The 22,249-nt window shown below is 48.0% G+C and overlaps 1 protein-coding gene and 1 pseudogene across 5 annotated transcripts in view; one reads left to right on the top strand and one right to left on the bottom strand.

The window, feature by feature from the left end:
* Positions 1-22,249, bottom strand: part of TBC1D14 (TBC1 domain family member 14) — a 103,198-nt gene that overhangs the window by 27,837 nt on the left and 53,112 nt on the right. For 4 of the 5 annotated variants that reach the window (XM_028126768.2, XM_028126779.2, XM_028126787.2 and 1 more), the window contains 3 exons: positions 3,043-3,161; positions 1,738-1,820; positions 198-315 (listed from right to left, as the gene is read on the bottom strand). In XM_028126768.2, the coding sequence (XP_027982569.1) occupies positions 198-315; positions 1,738-1,820; positions 3,043-3,161 (320 nt within the window). Of the gene's footprint in view, positions 1-197; positions 316-1,737; positions 1,821-3,042; positions 3,162-10,192; positions 10,265-22,249 lie in introns of those variants that run through there. The other variant, XM_028126792.2, reaches the window with a different exon arrangement.
* On the top strand, positions 6,070-9,252 carry LOC114196842 (small ribosomal subunit protein uS15-like; annotated as a pseudogene).

Genomic DNA, 22,249 nt, shown 5'->3' with positions numbered 1-22,249 from the left:
TCAGATGGGGGCTGTCACAGTGTCCAGGCAAGGAATGGCAGGGCTGAACCGAGGTGGGAAGGGAGACCCCACGCCATGTAAGTGTAGGGGTAAATCCATCGAAGCCTATGACAGGAGCTCCGGTTACTCGGCCTCTCGCGGTATGTTCTACAGGGAAACGCCCCGCCGTCAAGCTGTGCCCACCCACCACAGCTTACATTGTTTCCCAGTTAGGCAAAATCTCGTTGTTCCAGGTGAGGACGGCGTTGCCAATGCTCTCCTCCAGTCGGCACCTCTCCTCCAGCTGCCTTCTCCTCCGCTGGGCCTCCTTCAGCTCTGCAAACCATGATGGCAAGCAAGGAGAGAGCACCTGTTAACCGACCCCCGCTGCTTCCATGCAGGGTGACTTTGCTCAGCGTCCTGCTGCCAAACCCCCCAGAAAAAGCAACCGAAGTGGAGCTGCGAAGCTTCCTTCCCAACACCCGTTTCAGGCCTCATGGGGTGTAGAATGCATAGGCCTCATCTACCTCTCAGTGAGTTTTTAAGTAGAACGCACAGACAAGAATACACAAGAACACGGTTAGACTACCACAAGGGAAAAACCCATGAAACCACCACCCCAGCCAAAACCCAGAACGCTGCCGACCACCAGACGCCCCCTGTGCCCCCTGCCAGATCTCCTTCCCAATCAAACCTCTAGCCTCGCCTCTCACGGCTCCGGTACAACTCCTAGCTTGTGAGGAGCAACTCTGGGAAATACCATGCATCTTAATCTACACATGCTTTGCGGTATTTCTTTCACGGTGGTAAAACACCTAAAACAAACAGTAGCATGCTAACCATTTTAGGTGTACAACCAGGGGCACTGAGTACATTCACATGGTTGTGGAACCATCAGCACCATCCACCTCCAGAACTTTCTTACCTTCCCCCACTGAAGCTCCACACCATTCTACACTCTCCATCGCTGGGATTCTGACTGCTCTGGGGGCTTCATGTCAGTAAAATCATACGAGTCCCTTAGTGAGTACCCGATTTCACTGAGCAAAATGCCCTCAAGATCTGTCCACACTGCTGCAGGTGTCAGAATGAACGTCCTTCTGGTTTACACTTAATTAATATTCATTGTGGGATGGGCCACACTGTGTTTATTACGTATACTTTTTAAACATGCTGGCATCTTAGGGTTTTTAAGTGTTGCATGGATTTTATCAAACCCAACCACATCTTCTTGTAAATGAGGAAAGCAGAGCCCAGAGAGGGGAGGAAGTCTGCCCATCACCATGGGCTGAAGCTTTAGCCAGTCTAGCACTTCTGTCCTAACTGATCTCTTTTCTTGTGTAAATTCAAAGTGTTATCTCCTTGGGACCCCCGGGTGGCTCAGTCAGTTAATCTGCCCTCGGCTCAGGTCATGACCCCAGGCACCTGGGTTAAAGTCCCACATCGGGCTCCCTGCATGGTGGGGAGTCTGCTTGTCCCTCTGCCTGCAGCTCCCCCTGCTTGTGCTCACTTGCTCTCTGACAAATAAATAAAATCTTCAAAAGAAAAAAACAACAAAGTGTTACCGCCTTGAAGAAAGCTACCGGGAAGGGACAGTTGGTGGAAACATATGCTTTTGATGGAAAATTATAAATTTCAAAATATTTAGGCATTCACCAAAGTTCAGGATCTAGGGCTCCAGGAGGTAAAAAGAAAACCTCCTGAAAGACACGACATCTCGTGCCGTCTTACATAACCAACACGCGCAGACCCCGTTACCTCGTTTCTTGGCCTGAACCACCATTTCTTCATACTGCTGCCTGTGTTTCTGAGCTTCTTCAGCCGGCTTCGCTGGGAGGTTTCTTAACAGAAAATAGAGGATTTTCCCCATTATAAACATCAAATAAAAGACTCTGAAAAATAAAACTTGAAGAATCATTTGCTAAAAAAAAAAAACTACATTTGTTAAGATGACCCAAGATGCAGCAATTTCATAAACTAAAAATATTTACTTACAGAAGTAAAACAAGCTTATTAAAAAAAAACCCTGAAGTATAAAGATTAGTAGAAAGAAAGGAACAGCTGCCCACAGCTCCCAGAAACACTGATCTTCTGGTGTTCTTCACCCCGGGCTCCAGGGCGACCACAGCTGTCACAGTTACAGGGAAGTAGGGACCCTAACGGCAAGTGTCGCGCATTTGCACGAATCCGCTCCCCGACCAGTTTCTCAGGGGTGCGAGCTTCGTATCCGCTATGGGCTCACTGGGCTCATCTGTTTTGTTTCTTTTATATGCAAATGTGCATCACAGTTCTGAGCATCTAAATGGGTGTACAACTTCAATTCCTGGGTAAGAAGACCCATTTCTTCTTTAGATTTCATCAGTTTTAGATTTCAGGGTGGGCAGGGACCTACAGAACCACTGTTTTAACAAGCTCTCTTTCTCCCTCTTTCCAAAGCCGTGGAATCTTTCTATTCAAACACAATGTTCATGGAAGCGCCATACTTAAAAAGAGACAATCTGTGGCCTGGGACAATGCAGCAGTCCCTTTACCTCACTGAGGCCTCCGAAGGCGATGTGTGAACCAGTCACCAAAGCCCATCTTATCCACCGATGGACACTAGAGGCCCAGGGAGAGGCGGGCCTGGTAAGATCACTCAGCCCACATACCGCCGACCCCCAAGAAGCCAGCTGGCCAGGCCAGGAACTGTCCTACGATGCTGGGATGCCCCCGCCACACCCCCGTTGCAGGACACTTCCCTGTGCTTCTTACCATCAGGAGCCAGCCCGTAATTTACAGTGGCTACTTAGTATTTCTAAATGCTAAATTAAAATGAAAAACCACGTGAATGGAAAACCTTGGTCAAAACTTCTGTGTTAAAGGACGGTTTTGCAAATCAGTTATTATTATTATTATAGTACACATGTTAACAGAGGGAATAATGAAGAATTGAGAATTTTAACATGTGCTAGGGCTTACTCTTCTTCCCTCTGGTGACCCGAGCTCTTTTGTAACACAGAGGTGATCAGCAAATTGTACTTATCTACTCGAGCAAACGTTCTAGAGGTTCTTTTTAAGACTCACGCTGGTCTGTCTTCCAGGATGAGTGCGGTGGTGGACAGTGGCTCAAAATCAAGATTCTTCCTCACATTCTGCTTTGGAGAGGGTGGCTTGCTAGGTCGTCCAGCCTTGTCTTCATATTCCTGGGACAAAGAAACAAGAGGTAACTCCAGACCTGGCCAGTTCTGATATTATGAAGCCGCTCTGAGTGCAAGAAAGCTGTTTTGTAATGAAGTCTTTCAAGCCATTTTGAGGAGAGCACATCCAAAGAGGACACATTGGCAACTAAAGGGGTCATACAGCTCTGCAGTGAGGACCGCAGCCTCCCCTGCTGCTGGGGGAGGAGGTGGTCCCTGGGGCCCACCATTCCGGCAGTGCCACCGCAGGCTCTCTGTGCTTCTCCAGGGTAAGAGGTGTTGTCTGGCTTCTGGACAATGCCGACCTCTGTTCGTTATTGCAGTGACCACTGGGAAGCTTGGAGCCAGAGTAATAGCCAACGCTAGCATCCATGTGACCCCCTGGCTTCATCTCCTACCTACTTCCAACCAAAATTTCAAACCCCTTTCCTTTTATCTCATGGCATTTTATGTATTTTTGTTAGCCCTTCAAATAGTTTCTGAAATGAGGAAAAGGTTAAACATTTTTTGCAGATGATTAAAAGTGTTTCTTTTCATAGATATATTTTTTCTATTGAAGTATAGTTGACACACAATGTTACCTTAGTTTCAGGTGTACAACACAGTGATTCAGCTTCTCTGTATGTTACCACACAGGTGGTAACACACTCTGCCGCAGAGGTGGCTGCCACCTGTCACCATACAACACATTTACAGTATCACTGACTCTGTTCCCTGTGCTGGGTCTTTTGTTCCCACGACTTATGCATTCTATAACTGGAAGCCCGTGTCTCCCACTCCCCTTCACCCATTTAGTCCCTCCGCCCCCATCTGGCAACCATCAGTGTGCTCTCTGTATTATGGATCTGATTCTGCTTTTTGTTTGTTTACTCATTTGTTTTGTTTTTTTACATTCCACATATATGTAAAATCACATGGTATTTGTCTTTCTCAGTCTGATTTATTTCACTTAGCATAACACACTCCAGGTCCATCCACGTTGTGCAAATGCAGTTTCATTTTCTTAAAAGCAGAAACATAAAAAAAAATTCTTTAACATCTTTGTATGAAGCCATTACTGCAAGTTGTTACATAAACGTTTGTGCCATGAACAGTCTCACTAGTGCTGGGCAACTAATGTGTCCCATGGACTGCAGCCACAAAAGCTTGGTCACACATGGTGACCCACATTCCAATGCCCAACCAGAAGAGTTCAGGAGAGTCAAGCAAGTTGGGACCAAAGAGTCTAGCTTCGGAAACAGCGTGTGTGTGTGTGTGCGCGCGCGTGCGTGTGCGTGTGTCTGTGTGTGTACACGCTCTTAGCCCTCTGCCAAAAAGAAAAAAAGAACCAATACTTTCTTACTGTCTATAGATGAGGCTCTCAGGATCCTCCCACTTAAGGGAAGACAATCTAATTGGCAAGACAGGACAGACAAATGAATAGCTAACCCAAGATTTAAATAACCATTCCAGATAACAACAGAAGCAGTATCATGAGTGGAAAACAATTAATTGCTGAATGAATTAAGTTGACACTCACTGCCAAGGGGGTTGTTACTGGTAACATTATTTGGCCAGCAATTATTCTCTCAGCCACAAGAGCCTATAAGAGCTTCTAAAAAGTAGAAAGGTGCATTTATTTCCTCAAAACACACAGGCGGTGAGAAAGAGTACACCAAGAAGCAGGTGGGTGGGGCAGTTTCTGTGCATCTGGGGGCACAAGATTAGATGCCATCGCGGTCTACCAGGAAATGGTCCCACGAGAATACCAAAATGACTTCTACCTACCCAAAAGTGGGAAAACAGACTCCCTTTTTCATCGAGTCAACACCTGAGCATACACTGTTTCAGGCACTCAGCTGTGACCTAACACAGCATCAAGCCACTGGAAGCTTCACAACTAGCACCAGGATGTCAGTCTTGGATTTTATAGACAATCTACCAAAAGCTGTGTATTGAGCAAGATTCTGAGGCATGTTGCATTTTAACAAGAATTAGTAATGAATGCCCCGTAAGGTGCTACTCATCTGCTGACCATGGTCTAGTGAACTATATGCCAAGGCCAAAGATGACAAGCCCCGAGTTAAATGTCCCAGAATGTGGACACCCATTTCCATTTGCTTTTGTGTGCTTTACACATACTGTCTCATTCTATCTCCGTAACAATCTCCATGGCAAGTCTCACCCCATTTTACAGATAGGGTAACTGAGGCTCAGGGTGAAGTGACTTACCCCCAAGTACACAGCCAGCAAGGGGCTGGGGTTGACCACTCCGTCCGTGCCAGCCCAATCTCTTTGTGAATACACTCAAACAGGTGTGCAGTTTTAGAGGGAAAAGGCTCAGTCCTACACAGGTTAAGTGTGGCCCCTGGAGCCAGATCGGTGTGGGATAAAATTCAGATCCACCAAGAACCAGCTGTGACCTCCAGCAAAATACTTACTTAGAATTCCTGAGCTTCATGTCCATATGTGCAGAAAGGGAAGGGAAGCCGTACCAACCAGAGAGGACTATCTAAGGAACAGGGAGAGGCTTGGCACACAGGAAGTTCTTGATAAAGCGTAGCCCTGGTTGCTGAATGCCATTACCCTTACACCTGAGACAAAGGAGGGAGGGAAGGAGGGAAGGAGGGAGCGAGCGAGCGAGCGAGCGAGCAAGCAAGCAAGCTAGCTAGCTAGCTCTTGGGCCAAACAATCAAGGAGCCCTGCAAAATCTGCAAACAGCACAAACACAAAAAGGAGTAAAGTTAACCAAATGCCTTGATTCATAACCAAAAAATATCAGGTCTCTTCAGTTAGCACTCAGAAGCTCTGTTACAAGTGCAAACAGCTCTGTGAACGAGCAGAGAGCTTTGTGCAGAGAGCTTTGTGCGGATGTGACACACACAAGTCACCTTCCCGCCAGCCCTCTGTGCAAGGAGCCACCACCTCTGTCCCCATGTCACAGACGGAAGGTGCAGGCCCAGAGATGTCAGTGAATGGCCCGGCTGGGGAGCGGAGGGTCTGGGATCAGAAGCCAAGCATCTGGCTCTGCAACCACACTTTCCAGCACTGTCTAGAATGCATGAGAGACGCTCACAGACATGATGCGGAAGTAATTCAATCACTCACATTCTGTCTAAAGAAAGCTTTCAACCATGACAGAAACCTGTAATACTGAATTAAGGGCAGATGTAGGGCAAATACTTTTGTTTTAATCACATAGAACACTGCATGATTAAAACAAAACAGAACAAAAACAGAGGCGTCCTGTCCTGCCCATACGTGAAATCGAAAGGAAAGCCTTTCCAGAACTCCAAACAGCATTGCATGTGTAAATGGCACTAGAAACGGTCACAGGTCTTGCTCCACACCTTCCTCCAGAGGCTCACATGGAGATGTCAACAGTTAGCTCATATTCCCAATACGACAAACCGACTTTAGAAACCAAAAAGGACTGACTGCCCTTTTCCGCCGCCTGACCGCAGCCACCGTGGGCCGCACACCCGCTCCCAAGAAGGGCCCGATCCAGTCGGCCCTGCCTCACCGCCCAGCGTCCCCAACTGGCTAAGGATGCGGAGGAACGGACGTACACACTGGCCGAGAAGGGCCTGACTCCCTCGGGAACTGGTGTGATCCCAAGAGGCTCGAGTGGCCTTGCCCAAGTGCTTTCTGTGATAGGCAAATAAAACCTAGAGGATTCTGAAGTCCAAAGGACTTGCTCCTGATCTTCCTGAGGATCCCTATCATTTAATTAAGAAAGCTATTGCTGGGGCGCCTGGGTGCCTCAGTCGGCTGAGCATCTATCTTTGGCTCAGGTCGTGGTCCCAGGCTCCTGGGATGGGAGTCCCGGCATCGGGCTCCCTGCTCAGCCGGGAGTCTGCTTCTCCCTCTCCCTCTGCCCCTCCCCCTGCTCGTGTTCCCTATCTCTGTCAAATAAATAAAATCTTAAAAAAAAAGAAAGAAAGAAAGCTGTTGCTGTTTGAAAGCAGCATGAGAGGAACAGAAAGAGTAAGGATGCTAAACTCCGGCTCATCCTGACCCAGAGCCTTGTTTAACGGTTGGCTCGATATTTGTTAAGACCAAGAGAGTCCGGTCCCTTCCCCTCAGCTGGAAATACGAGTCACCCACAGCCTCTGCCCTGGTTGCATAAATTTGTCTACACACTCAAGCAATAAAATCATTGTTTAACCAGAAAAAAAGAAGAAGAAGAAAAAGAAGAATCCTTTGGGGGAATGGGCGGGAGGGCTGCAAATAAAGCATCCCTGGAGAAACAACTTTCAGCCATGACTTCTCAGCGTTAGGGGTGGCATGTGATGGGGTAAGAGCCAGGTCTCTGGAAGCGAACAGTGAGCTGTAAGCCTGGTTCTGACCTGGCGCAAGTCCTCCTGGCTCCTCACTCAGCCTGCTTCCTCATCTCTGAAAAGGCATCAACCGTGAAGGCTCCTGGGAGGAGGGGAGGGGAGGCCCGTTCAGGAGCTGCCACTAAAGCATGAGCCCCTTCTGCAGGGCCAGGCCCAGCCTCAGGCCAGTCTATCCTCACAAAGTTTCTTCTCTTCTTGGGACCCCTATGGGATCAAGTTTTGATGAGCCTGCAGGCTGCTCAGTGCAAATCACCCCGCCAACACCCTGCCCAGCCACAGAGAGAATTGAGAACAGGGTTCTTCAAAGTTCCAGTGATAAATCAGTTTAGGCGGCCATGTGAACATTTTCTTTAAAAATCAAACAATTAAAAAAAATGCAGAGTCCACACAGTAAGGACAGTTCCTCTCAGCTCTATCCCACTTACCAGTTCTATCCTAGTTACATCTGAGACCCAGAGTCTCAAATTGTCTAAGGCGTTGGGGGGGGGGGGGGAGTGTCAACAAAGTTTACAAGCCACTCATTTATCAGCATGGTAGGTCACAGCCCCTGCCGTGAGGAGTTTACCATGTATCCTGCTGCGAAGACCGGACCAACACCAGCTAGAGCAGCAAACAAACCTGCCACAAGGAACCAGGGGCTGAGCTGTGGGTGTGGTCTGATGACCCAGCAAAGGGTCAGGAAAAAAGCCAAGAGGCAGGAGCAAGGCCCCAAGCTCATTCAGGGACCGTAAGCAAAACAGATTTAGCAGGCAGGAGGAAAAGGGAAAGGGACCTCATCTGTGAAGGGACCACACGGGGCCGGCACTTGAGGAGACCCAGACCTCTTAGCCTTGAAGGGCTCTGGGAGGGGCAGTAAGATGCCGGCAGAGCCGATAGGAGCAGATCATGAAAAATGCCACAAGAGAGGAAGCCCCAGGACCGGATGTCTACAGCTGCGGGAATCAAGGAAGGCACCTCATAAAGGGTGCCATATGAGTGAACAAAGGACAGGGAAGATTTGGGCTGGGTGTGGGAGAGGCATCCTGACAGCAAAAGCAACAGCCAAGGGACACACTCGGGCAGGCTTATCCGTGGGTCAGGGCGAGCGCGTTACGTGGGGAATGATGCTGAGTCGAAGTCTCAACAGCAAGCTACCTAGAGCTGGTGGGACAAGTCCCGAGCGGGAGGAGCTGGACTTGGTGCAGAGCTGGAAAGTAACCTGTGAGAAACGCGGCGAGCCCGTTAGATGCGCCCCACAGCAGGATCCACATCCTGTGTGTGATCGGAACAGTGCTGAGGGCAAGGATAAGCGTGACAGCCTCCTGAGGTAAGTGTTTAACTTGCCATTAAAAAAGAAAACCAAAAGATGGCCTCGAGAGACATCTGTTTTAAGAGAACAAAGATCAAGCTTCTCAAATGATGAAAAGAAAGCATTCCTGGCAGGATGGCAGGAGGGGTCGTCAATGCTACTGACAGCGCCAGGAGCACGTGGCCAGAAATGGAAGCCCCCTGGCTGCCTGGAAAACTCTGCCATCAGCCAAGACCTGTGCTTCAGTCCTTGACTCAACTGTATACCGTGGCAAGGTTAGCCGTTTCCAGCAAGACAGCTGTGGTCCCCATACGATCCACATGACCCACCGTCCACAGTACGACAGCAGCCACACCTGCACAGGCCGAGGGCCCAGGCAGGCTGCAGGGGAAGCGCCGGCGTGGCGGCAGGCCTGGGTCTCAACCCCAACCTCCTCAAGGACCACCACTGGCAGCGTGACCTTGAGCGCATTCCTTCTCCCTTCCTGTGAGAACGGATTACCGTAAGAGCCGCCGCAGGTGCCCAGAAAATGGCTGGGAACTATTTCTGTTGCCGTGTTACTAAAAAATTACCCTTCTCAGTATTTCCCGCTAGGAGGGGTACTCAACAGGGCCGTGGGGAAAATGCCGCGACAGGGAAGTGCCTGGAAGGCCACAGCTGGTTTCACACTTTGCCATCAGGAACAAGCAGTTCTGGGGGAGAGGGGCGCTGGTCTGGACATTTTCGGAGGAGTGGCCTGTCCAGGTCTCACAAGTGCTCAGCCTTCCAGGGGACCGTCCTGGTGGCCGCCGCGCGCGGCCTGACCTCCCAGTAAGAAGGCCCCCTGAGGACCTCCCGGGCTGCAGGGCAGCACTGTTCCCAGAGACCATTCTCCACCTCACCGGAAATGGCATTTGGGAAAGCAACTGTCGGGAACCTCTTCTAATTGTCCTGCTCCTTACAAAACATGTAGAAAACAGAAGTTAATATGTGGTCTGGTGAATGCAATGTATCAAAGATGAACTGTGGGTTGTACCAAGCCTGGCCGCTGCTGCCATCTGACCAAACGGTGCAGGCTGCCCCCTCCCGCCCCCCCCCCCCCCCGCACAAAGGCTTCCCCCAGGATCGGGGGCAAAGCCCCCCTCGCCTGGGAGAGGGGGCCGGGCCTGGCCCGAATCGGAGAACAGGCTGCAGTCCCCTGCGCGGTGACAAGGATCAGGACGCGGCGGCTCACCCCCTCGGCCTCTCACGGCCCCCACTAACACCGAGCCCTGGGAGAAGATCTCGCAGAACCACGCACACAAAGCCTGCAGGGAGGCGCGCGGGGAGCACGGCGGCCGCGGGCAAGGCTCAGCTCGCTGGAGCAGTCGTGTGCAACACACACACACGCACACGCACCCAGACGCACCCACGCAGGCGCCCGGGCCGGTGGGCGGGCCCGCCGCACTCACCATGAACGCCGCGGGGCTCAGGGGCGCGCGGTCGGCGGCTCCATGCCCGGGCGGGCTCCGGCGGGCGGCTCCGGGGACCTCGGGCGGCGGCTCGGCGGCGGCTCGGCGGGCGCGGGCGCGGGCGCGGGCGCGGGCGGGGGCGGGGGCGGCAGGCCGCTCAGTGGCGCGCAGATGCCGCGCCGCCTATCCGATCGCGCGCTCCGTGTCGGCGCGTCAGGCCTGGCTCGCGGGCGAGGGGTGGGGGCGGGGCGGGCTCAGGCGCCCGGCTCCCTCCGCCCCCCACGGGGTGCACACCCGCCGGCCCGGCGGCTCGCACCGGGGAACAGGGACGGGTGCAACCGCAGCACGGCAGCATCGCGCTGGGAAATGCACGCTCCACAGAGGAAGCAGCGAAACACCGAACACGCGGCAAAGCTCTGCTCCGTAACGCTTTTTAAAATAAGAAACATGTATCCTTGCTCAGCGGGGAGACTGCTTCTCCCTCTGCGGCTCCCTGCCACTCTGCCTACTTGTGCTTCCTCTCTCTCTCTCTGTCAAATAAGATCTTTAAAAATAAAAAAAATAAAAATAAAATAAGAAACACGTATTACCAAAAGGAGCTATGTAAAATGTTCACACGACCAGGCTCTGGGTACTGGGCTACGAGCAACTTTTATTCTCTCTCCGGTTGCTCATCTTTTTTCTGCAGTCAGATGCGTTCCATCCAAACGTCAGGCTGCACACCAAAACCCATCCTGATAGAAACCTGACTAACGACTGCTCCTGGGGGGGTCGGCTGGAAGGGGCGTTAGACTCCGTGCGGGGTGACACCACAGACAACTCCGCGCCCACTCATCCAAGCCAAGCGCAAGAGCGCATTTCAGATGAGAGCATCCCACTGTTCGTAAATTATACCTCAATTTACAGAAATCTTTAAAATCTGCGCAGGGGCAAAATTCTTTCTGGACAGCCCGTGGGTCCAACGCCCAAGGGCTGAACAAACTCAGTCTGAGACAACGCAAGACTACCCTGGGATGTAAATTCGTCCTAAGTCCCCAGATCAGGAGGACCGGGCCATCCCCAGCTGATTTTCTGGAGAACAGCATTCCCAACTAGCCACCCAAAACTTCTTCACTCGGAAGAAGCCTATGATAGTCACCCGACTGTACTCGAAAAGCCGGAGGAGAAGGAGTAACGGAGTGTATGTGCAGAACCTGGAATTGCCTTGGCCATTGGCAGGTGCAGCCATTTTGGAAGAGAGCCTGGCAGTCCCTTACACAGTTCAGTACACCGACCACACCCCTGGGAACCTGCCCAAGAGAAATAAAACGTTGGTCCGCAAAAAGACTTGATGCAAATACTCAAAGCCAATGCACATTAACGGAGGACACTGATGGACAGGAAGGCACCATGGACGCAGGCTACTATGCAGGCAAACCCCAAAACATGACCCGAAGTAAAAGACCCCCACCAAAGATAATCGGCAGGATTCCGTGTCTATGAAGTTTCTTTAAAAGGCAAGTCTCTAGAGAGAAAGCAAATTAGTGTTTGCCTGGAGCTTGAGGAGGGAGTGGAGACCCACTGCCAACAGGCCTGAAGGAACTTTCTAGAGAAAAGCATCCTAATACGGGAGTGCGCTGACAGTTGCACAACTGCATAAATTTCCTAAAAATCACTGAACATGGACAATGAGGAAATTTTATGGTAATTATACTTCAATAAAGCTGTTTCAAAAAGTAATAAAAGGATAAAGGGGGAGTGGTTGATTCTGGATGGAAGGATTAGGGAAAGCGTAAGAGAAATTACTCAAAATCTGGAAGACAAAAGCATTGGGGGGTGGGGTGTCCTTTCAGTTCATACCTGGGCACTTTTAACACATCCACCAGAAGTTTATTCAGTCCTCCAGGAGGATGTGTCCCTGCTATTTATTACTTTATTAGAGCCCAGAAAATGTGATCGACACACTAACTGATAGATTGAGGTCCAATAGAAAAAACAACTCCAGAGGTTATATTTTCTTCTCCCCAACCAGTCGTTTAAATCTAACCTAACAATCTTATTCTAATTCTTTTCTTGTTTTTATGCCAATAAATACCTAGTTTCTCAAATGCCCTTACAATCAATTTTACCACCTCACTCAACTTCTCAATGTGTTAAATGAATCTCTGACCCATGGTTGAAGGAAGGGAGGAAAGAAAAGGGGAGAGAGAGAGAAAGAAAGAGAAAGAGAAAAAGAAAGAGAAAGGGAGAGAGAGAGAGAGGAAGGAAGGGAGAGAGAGAGAGAGGGAGAGAGAGAGAGAGGAAGGAAGGGAGAGAGGGAGGGAGGGAGGGAAAAAAGAAAAGGTGAATGTCACAAAAAAATGGCAGAATGACTCTTTTATACCAAGAGAATAAAGGGACAAAAAACTAAGGGCAATACAGAAGCCTGACTGCATTCTGGTTCATGAAGAACAGTTTGGTGCAACTGGGGAAAAGCAGAATGTGATCTGGTCGTGAACATGGTCACGGTCAGATGGAATTACTGATCATTCTCCTCGGTTCACACCTATATCAGCCTCACGCTGATATACGAGAACGTCCCTCTGAAGACCTGTATGCTGACGTATTTAGCAGTAAGATGTCACAATACCTGCAACTTACTTTCAAATGATTCCATTTAAAAAAAACAGAGGCATGATAAAATGAATAGCCTCATGTCAATGACTGTTCAGTCTCAGCGGAGCATATACGGTGCTTACTGAATTATTCCTGGAACCCTTCTGTAGGTTTAGAGTTTTTCTTCACACGCGAAAGACACTATGCAATGGCTGGTGACCATCCTTCAGATCATGTCATAAATAGCCACTGGCACAGAAGCTGCCCCTGCCCTGCCCGCCGGAGCCAGAACAAGGCCCCATCATTCTCTCCCAGCATCAGCTTCCGTTTGCTCACAGCACTAATCATACTTGTAATTACATGTTTATTTAAGATGTTTTCCCTCGGCGCCGGGGGGCTCAGTCGGTTAAGCGTCTGCCTTTGGCTCAGGTCATGGTCCCAGGGTCCTGGGATTGAGTCCTGCATCAGGGTCCCAGCTCAGCGGGAAGTCTGCTTGTCCCTCTGCCTCTCCCCCTGCTTGTGCTCTCTCTTTCTCTCAAATAAATAAAATCTTTAAAAAAAAGATATAGTTCCCTCAGGGGACCATAAAACCTCTGAGAGCGGGGACTCTGGTGGTCTCTTCACCACTGAAGGCCAACAAAATACATGGTACAGAGGACACACGGAGCATCTGTGCTATCAGTCATTTCGCCCTTCCTTCCTTCCTTCCTCCATCCATCCACGTACTTCTGGTGCTTGGCCGGAGGAACAGAGATGAACACAGTCCCTGCCCTCTCCATCACTCACAGACCAGCAAGCAGATGACGACTATATCACAGGGGTGCTCGAGAAACCTCCCAGATTTCCAGAGCCCCAGGAGGCAGTGGACCGGCCTTCGGGCTTACTGCTGGCTTTCTGGAAGCAGCAGTTACTGGAGCCAGAGAGGACTAACACCATAAAGCTCCTTTCTCACAGACAAGTGGGTTTTCCACTCTCCACGCCTCCTAGACACCTAGGGCCACATACACTTTAGAAATCAGCCAACCTCAGCCCACGGTCTCACCAAATTTAAATACGAGAGATACATGTTAAGCATGTGTTAAATATGCATTAAGATATGCTTACCAAAACATACTGCTTATCTCTTCTGGCAGATTGGAGCCTGCAAGTTGCTTTAACAGGTTTCTACTGCATTATTTTAGAATTGAGAACCACTTACAAAGTTTTAACTATATATTATATCATGTGATAACAGGTTGACTTTTACTAAATTTTGAAACTTAAAGCAAAAATCAGAAGTTAACAGAGCCTTTTTTCCATCTCAGTGTGGCTTTAGATCCACCTTCATCTGCCTAAAGAACTCTTCCTCCTGAAGTTTTCTGAGCTAACCAGAGCTCATTCCCAGGCTTCCTGTATCTCTACCAGCACAGGGGATTTTCTTATTTGATTAGTCTATAACATCGTTGTCTTTACCCTTTGAGGTCAAGGAGGTAAGACTGATCCACTTGTTCAGTGCAGCATCCTAGCAGAGACGCTGACAAACCCAACCTTGCTGAAGACCACTGGATCTCGCAGGGATCAAAAGGTTACCAAGGAACAACTTCCCAGTCCTGGGGATTGGTTAAGTAAATCACGTTACACAGAAGGCCACTACTTAGTAAAAATGAGATCCTGAAAGAATATTTAAGGATATAGGAAAAATGCCTATGTTGTCAGAAAAATAGGAAGAAAAATGCCTACAAAGTGGTATGTATTGGATTTTGACACTCATTCAGCCACTTAACAAATATGTATTAACTACCCACTAAATCTTGGCACGGTTCCAGGCCCTGGAGCTAAAGCAATGGTCGAGCAAACAAGTTCTAGACCTTGCTTTCGTGAGTTCATAGTCTAGCAGGGGTTGAGAGGCAGGCAGTAAAGAAACAACGGAGCAAGAACTTAAGATGGGAAACAGCAGAGTCCTATGACCATGACGACCGATGGGGGTGTGCTGGGTGGTCATTCAGACAGGGAGGGCAGGGAAGACCTCTCAGAACATGATCTCAGAGGGAGCCCTGAGCTGAGACCCAGTGAGCCGCATTCAGTCCTAACAATCCCATAAGGTAGGGACTGTGCTAGGCTGAGCAATGGCCCCCACGTAAAACCGTGTCGGAATCCCCAGCACCTGTGAATGTTACCTTCTATGGCAGAAGGGGCTTTGCAGGTGTGATTAAGGTTATGGAACTTGAGATGGGGAGATTATCCTGGATTATCTGTGTGGGCCCAAAGTAACCACAGGTATCCTTAAGAGGGGGATGCAAATGGGGATGTGACTATGGACGGAAAGGCCATGTGTCCACAGAGACAGAGGTTGGAGTGAGGCGGCCACATGCCCAGGAATGCCAGGGGCCTCCAGAAGCTGGAAGGGAAAGAAGAGACTCCCCCCTTTCTAGAGACTCTAGAAAGCCCAGCCTGGCCAACGCCTAGATTTTGGCCTGGAAGACACACTTCAGACTTCTGACCTCCAAAGCTGTAGGAGAATAAATGTGTGTTTTCAGCCCCCAAGTTTGTGGCACTGTGACAGCGGCCCCTCCCCTACCTCTTTGTCCCCAAACACAGCACCTGTGGCTCTGAGGGGCCTCTTCGGATAAGCAGCAGATGGTAGGTGGCAGGGCATGATCTGAACCCAGGCCGTCTGACTCCAGAGCCTCTTAACTGCCAACTTCTCTGGTGGGCTGCCTCTGAACTAAGATTTCAGTTTCCTTCACTGGCGCTCCCTTCACGGGCCTGAGGCCACATTAACGATGAGACCCAGGCATGAGACCAAGGAATAAATGCAGCACTCACCTATTACTTCCAGGAACACCACGGGGAGTTTCTAGTGCCAATACGAAGGCCCCATCCAAAGTGCTTCCACGCCGACGAGACGTTTTGTAAAAGTAACACTCTGAGTTGAAGTTAGACAAGTGACTTACAGGGAGGTGTGGAAATCGCCTCAATCTCCTCTAATCTGAGGTTTCTCGGAGTCCTACGCAGTCGTCTATGAAGAAGCATAGAATATGCCACCCCAAACATGCCACTCTGGCACACTGATTGTTCTGAATTCAAGTTTCTCGAGAAACAGTGAGTGCAAGGACACCCTGACCTTCCTCTGTCCCCCTGAAAGCAGGACTAAGTCTCCCGTGTGGGAGGTACCCTCCCTGCACCAGGAGGGGCAGAGGCATCCTTGCCACCAGAGACAGGGAATTCAGGGCCAAGAAGGCTGCGTAAATAAACCTTATTACGTCTTCACTAATCTACTACCCCAAGTCCAAACCCCCCCATCTTGTCAATTCTTTACAATGTCACCGCCTCTTTGTCTAAAAGGTGTTAAAAGCCGCCTGCTTTGGTCACTTCTTTGAGTTTCCCATACATACAAAATTAGTTTTTCTCCTGTCAATCTGTTATGTCTGTTTCATTATTAGACGGACCAAAGAACCTAGAAGGGGAGAAAGGAAAATTTTCCACCCCTATACCTGCTGATTAGGCCTCCTCAGGCAGCCTACTGTGCCCTGGGCCCTGCACTCCCCACTGGACCCGTAAGGCAAGCCACCAGACCTGGGCCCCTCAGCCACTGGAAGTGTCTCCCCTGCTGCTCCAACTGTGTTTGAGAGATTACAAAATACTTGAAAATCTCAGTCTTCCACTGGGAATTAGATCAATGGAAGAGCAGTATTCTTCAGCTGTCACTGTTTTCAGGTCGACACATTGAACTGCCCAGAGAAGGGCAAAAGCATTCGAAAGCTCCCAGTGGCCATCTGTCTGGGTCTTCCTAGGAAGCTGTCTCCATTCAGCTGCTACCATGAAATGCATCTTTCTGGTTCCAGTAACAGGACAGGCCACCAGAACGCAGATGCCACTGCCAGAGCCCAAGGTCAGTGGGAAACTGGCTTCAGAACACGGGTGGTGCTCTCCAACTCAGCACAGCCTACCACATCTTTAAGTTGCTTATTTGTCAATTTCCTGAGTACCTGGCATGTACATACCGAAGAGAATGTGTGCAACTCACACAGCCTATGATTCTGTAGCATCTGTATTTACACGGATGAAACGTGTATGTACATACTCTGGGAGGGTGGGCACTAATCTGTCAGAGACTCCCACCAGGAGGGGCTGGGAAGTCTTGGGGTACAGAGGGCATTCCTATTTTACCCTACCTATATCGATCATTTGGGTCTTTTTTCATGAATTATTTTCATCATTTGAAAAAAAAAACACAAAAACATTTTTTAAGCCATTTCAGATGGAATTCAAGGCTGATTTTGCCAACTGCAATTTCCAAACCACATCGAACATTCCTGGAGCAAAGCTGGTTGTTGTTTTTTTAATCCACCCACAAGAGTGAAGGTGTAGCCATGAGGTTAGACCAGAAGAGGAGGAGCCACCGAACTTTACTGAGTTCCCAATGGATGCCAGCTGCTGCCCCGGGAACGCCTTCATCCTACTTGACCCTCCCAAGCACGGGCTAGGTGCACATGATCTTTGCAGAGTGAGAAACCGAAGTTCAGGCAGGCAGTCGCTGGCCCAGGGCCACACCACTGACTGTGGACGACAGAACCAAGACCACACTCGGGAACCCCTGATCCCAGTCAGAGTCCTCTCGTGGTCCCCCTGCCTTCCCAAACCCCAGACCTCTGACCCCTGCCCTGTCAGAGGCCCCCGGGAAGATCTGCATGACAACTAACACGTGGGCTCCTGTTCCAGAATCCCTCTCTCCTCCTGGGAACCACGTGGGCAGACAGATGGGGAATTTATCACTTCCACATTAGGAAAACTAAGCAAACCATAAGAGGCACTATGTGCTGGAATTTCAGTTTATATCACTGAAAGGCACTTGAAGTACAAGAGCTACACTTCTCAGAATTAACCATTACCGCAACAGTGGGAGACAACCTATCCCAAGAATAAATACAGAGATCAAATGCAATGACCTTGCCATTTCCCCTACAGAAACTTCCCACCGCTTCCTCTTTCCCTTCTTGTCCAAAAGGCATCATGTACAAGTTTGATAAATATTTAACCTGCTGCTTCTCCAAAAACCCAAATTAAGGGGGACTGCACATTTTTTGCGATCTTCTCCTGAAACTCACCTTCCACCAGAAGTTCCCTGTTGCATACAAACATGCTGCCTAGCACCCTGACAAGCCCAAACTTCCAGAACACGTTCAGCTTCCGACAAGGGATCGCCACAGCTGTCTAACGTATCCCTCTTTCCTCTGGCCACTGGGAAGCTCAATGCCAAATCTGTAGTGTGCCTCTGGAGTTACATGAGACTTCGTGGGTTGTATTTTGGGACATCCATTCACCCTTGGCTTCATCTGGCTACCCTGTGCCCAAAATTCCTCAAATTTTTTCTCTATCATTATGCACACATTTTTCATATTGTTTTAACTGATTCATTTTTTTTAAGATTTTTTAATTTTTAAATAATCTCTACACCCAATGTAGGGCTCGAACATACAACCTCAAGATCAAGAGTTGCATGCTCTACCAGGGAGCCAGTCAGGTGCCCCCTACACACATTTTTAAAGAGCATTTTTTAGACTGGGATGCCTGGGTGGCTCAGGTGGTGAAGTGTCTGCCTTCAGCTTGGGTCATGATCCCGGGCTCCTGGGATCGAATCCCACATCAGGCTTCTTGCTCGGCGGGGAGCCTACTTCTCCCTCTGCTTCTGCCCCTCTCCCTGCTTGTGTTCTCTCTCTCTCTCATAGATAGATAGATAGATGATAGATAGATGATAGATAGATAGATAGATAGACAAAAATCTTTAAAAAATATCTTTTTTAGAGTAGACATGCACATATAGAACAAAATCCAAAAGGTATGAAAGGGTATACAGACAAAGCAGGTTGCCCTCCTATCTCCCACATCCCCAGTTCACTACCCTCTCCAAAGTAATTCTATCATGATCAGTCGTGTTAAGTAACCTTCCAGACGGAGTCTCTGCATCTACAAAGATATGCATGTATCTTTATACATACAGAGCACACTCATAGACTGGTTATTCACTTTGCTTTTCAAGATCTGCACTTTATTTCACTTAGGGATTTAACCAGTTCCCTATTGCCAGGCATTTAGCTTGCTTCCAACCTTTGGTGCTGCAATCCACACCCTTAGCAACCAACATTTTGCTTACATACTGATTCATCTCTAGGATGAATCCCTAGAAATGTAAATGCCCTGATGGACTCATTCATTCTTCATTATTTTTTTTTACATTAAAATAGCTTTTTTTTTTAAGATTTTATTTATTTATTGGACAAAGAGAGACACAGCGAGAGAGGGAACACAAGCAGGGGGAGTGGGAGAGGGAGAAGCAGGCTTCCCTCGGAGCAGGGAGCCCGATGCGGGGCTCGATCCCAGGACCCTGGGACCATGACCTGAGCCGAAGGCAGACACTTAACGACTGAGCCACCCAGGTGCCCCTAAGATAGCTTTTTTGATGTACATAGTCCTACGATTTTTAACAGCCACCACCAACCACCACAGAACATAAAGTTCTACGGCTTTCCTCCAGCCACCATCACAACCAAGATGCAGAGTCGTTCTACCATCCCCAAAACCTCCTCCCTGCTCCTCACACCCTATGCCATCCCTGGCACTACGGCTCTGTATTTTCAAGCGTGTCACATACAAGGAATCGTATAGCCTGTCAACTTTTTGAGATTAGATTCCTACACTCAGATAATACCCTTGAGACTCACGCAAGATTGTCAATATGGGGGATTACACCGACTGATTTTCAAATGCCAAACCAACCTTGCATTCCTGGTAAAAATGCCACTTAGTTGTGGTGTATTGCCCTTTTTTTTTTAAGTATTAATGGATTCAACTTGCCAATATTCTATTGGGGATTACGTGTGTCTTCATAAGGGATAGAGATCTGCAATTGGCTTTTTTTGTACTGCACTTGTCTGGTTTTGGTATCAGGGTAATACAGGTCTCATAAAATGCATCAGGAGGTAGTCTCTCCTCTAAAATTGATATTATTTTTCTTTAAATACTGGTAGAACTCATCAATGACACTCCCTTGGGCTTGGAGATTTCTGTTTCTTTAATAATTAGAGGATGATTCAGGTCATCTATTCATCTTGGATGAGTTTTGGTGATTTGTGATTTTCAAAGAAATGGACCATTTCATCTAAATTATCAAACTTATGAATGTGGAGTTATCAATGACATTCTCATTATTAATTTCTGTAGGGTCTGTGGGGGTATCCCCCTTTTTCACTCATCTTATTGATGATTTGATTCACCTCTCCTTTTGTCAGCTTTCATCAATTTTCTTCATCATTTCAAAGAACTAGCTTTTGGTTTCACTATTATTTTTTCATTTCTAGTTTCACTGATTTCTGTTATGTTATTTCCCCCCTTTGGCTTGCTTTGGGTTTATTTGCTTCTTTCATGGCTTTTAAAGTAGAAAATCAGATTATTGAGTGGAGACCTTGGTCTTTTCTAATATAAGCATTTTAATGCTATAAATTTCCTTCTAAGCATTGTATCCCACAAATTTTGGTATGTTCTATTTTCGTTCAGTCCAGAATATTGTCCAACTTTCTCTGTGACCTCATTGTCCCATGATTTATTTAGAAGCGTGTTACATATTTAATTTCCAGGTTTTGGCGTAGGTTCTTGCTATCTTTGTGTCACAGCTTTATGATCGAATTCCACTGTGGTTAGAGAACCTATTTTGTGTCATTTTAATGCTTCCAGCTTTACGGTTTCCTTTATAACACAGGTTATGGTCTATCTTGCTGAACATTGCACGCTTGTCAAGATTGTGTGTTGTGCTCTCGTGGGAGGCCGAAGTATTCTCCAAAGGTCAGTCCTGCTGGCCGATGGGTGATGGTCAGTCCTTCTGTGTCCTGGCTGATTCTGTCAGTGGTCTATGGGTCACTGTCTAGAGAGTCAACAGTCCAGTAATAACTGTGGACTTGCACACTTGTTTCAGCTCTGCCCTGCTTCATGCATTCTGCAGCTCTTGTGGGTGCACACACATTCAGTTATTCTGTCTTCATTGGGTAACATCCCGCCTTGTCCCTGGGAACTTCCCTTGCTCTGAAATCTACTTTTTCTTATGCTACTCTATCTACTCCATCTTCATTCTGACTAGTGCTTTCGTGGTGTTTCTTTTCCCATCCTTTCATTTCAACCTACATATTTTACATGTGAAGTGAGTTTCCTTTAGACAACACATATTTGGGTCGTTTTCATTTTTTCACCCATTCTGACAATCTGTTAGGATTAGGCATTCGGACACACAACTCACACAACTGGTGTGTTCAGACCATTTGTATTAACATAATTACAGATATGTTTCAGTTTATTATCTTGTCTGTTTTGTTTTTCCTTCCTCTATTCTTTCCTGCCTTGATTTATTTTTTGAGCTTTTTAGAATTTCATTTTAATTTGCTGTGTTTTTTACTCTTTGTATAATTTGGTGGCCGACCTAGGGGTTAAAATGCATATTTAATTTTTTTACACTCTTACCACCATACATATCCCTCTATGTGACACCTACAGACACTGAAAACCAGACGACGGTCTCATCCTTGCTGTCAGTAGAACAAGTTTTAAAGAGCTCGCTAAGACAGCAGGGGTCCACTGTACCTACCTAGACCCTCATCGTTCTCCTGCTCTTCCTTCCAAATGTTCCAAGCCTCCTTCAAGTGTAATGACCTTTCCGTCCAAGAAACTTCCTTTAGCAACTCACTGAGTTAGATCTGCTGGCAACAAATTCTCCCACTTTTCCTTCATCTGAGGGCACTGTATTTCACCTTCACCCCTGCAGGGTATTGGGCCCGACACAGAATTTGGGACTGAGGGCTCTTTTCTTCCAGTACATTAAAAATGCGTTTCTGATGCGAAAAATCAGTCATTCAAATTGTTGTTCACCGATACGTAATGCATTTTCTCTGGCTGCTTCTAAGATACTTTTTGTCTTTATTTTCAGCAGTTTGATTATGATGTGTCTGGGCATGGGCCTCTGTGGCTTCCTCCCGTCTGGAGTGCACTGAGCCCCCTCTCCCTAAATCTGTAAGTTTAGATCTTTTGTCGGATTTAGGATGTATTCAGACATTATTTTGTCCAATATTTTTTTCTGCAACCCCATCTTTCTCCTCTCCTTCTGAAACCCCAAGAGCACAAATGTTTGACCTGTTAGTACTGCCCCATGTGTCCCTAAGGCTCTGTTCATTTTTCCTCCAATCTTCTTCCTCTGTATTGTTCAGATGGAATGGTTTCTAGGGACCTGTCTCAAAGTTTACACATTCTTTCTGCTATCATCTTCATTCTGCTACTGAGGCTATCCAGTTAGCTTTTTGTTGTTACTGTTATTTTTCATTAAAAAGTTCTGTGTAGGGGCTCCTGGGTGGTTCAGTCGGTTAAGCATCTGACTCTTGATTTTGGTTCAGGTCATGATCTCAGGGTCGTGAGATCAAGCCCTACGCCGGGCTCTGCACTGGGCATGGAGCCTGCTTGAGATTC

This window comes from Eumetopias jubatus, unplaced genomic scaffold (genome assembly GCF_037043125.1).
Source record: "Eumetopias jubatus isolate StellerSeaLion01/CBP00866 unplaced genomic scaffold, mEumJub1_p1.0 scaffold_2, whole genome shotgun sequence".
Taxonomy (NCBI): Eukaryota; Metazoa; Chordata; class Mammalia; order Carnivora; family Otariidae; genus Eumetopias; species Eumetopias jubatus.
The sequence above is the reverse complement of the archived record's forward strand: the minus strand, read 5'-3'. Positions and strand labels throughout refer to the sequence as shown.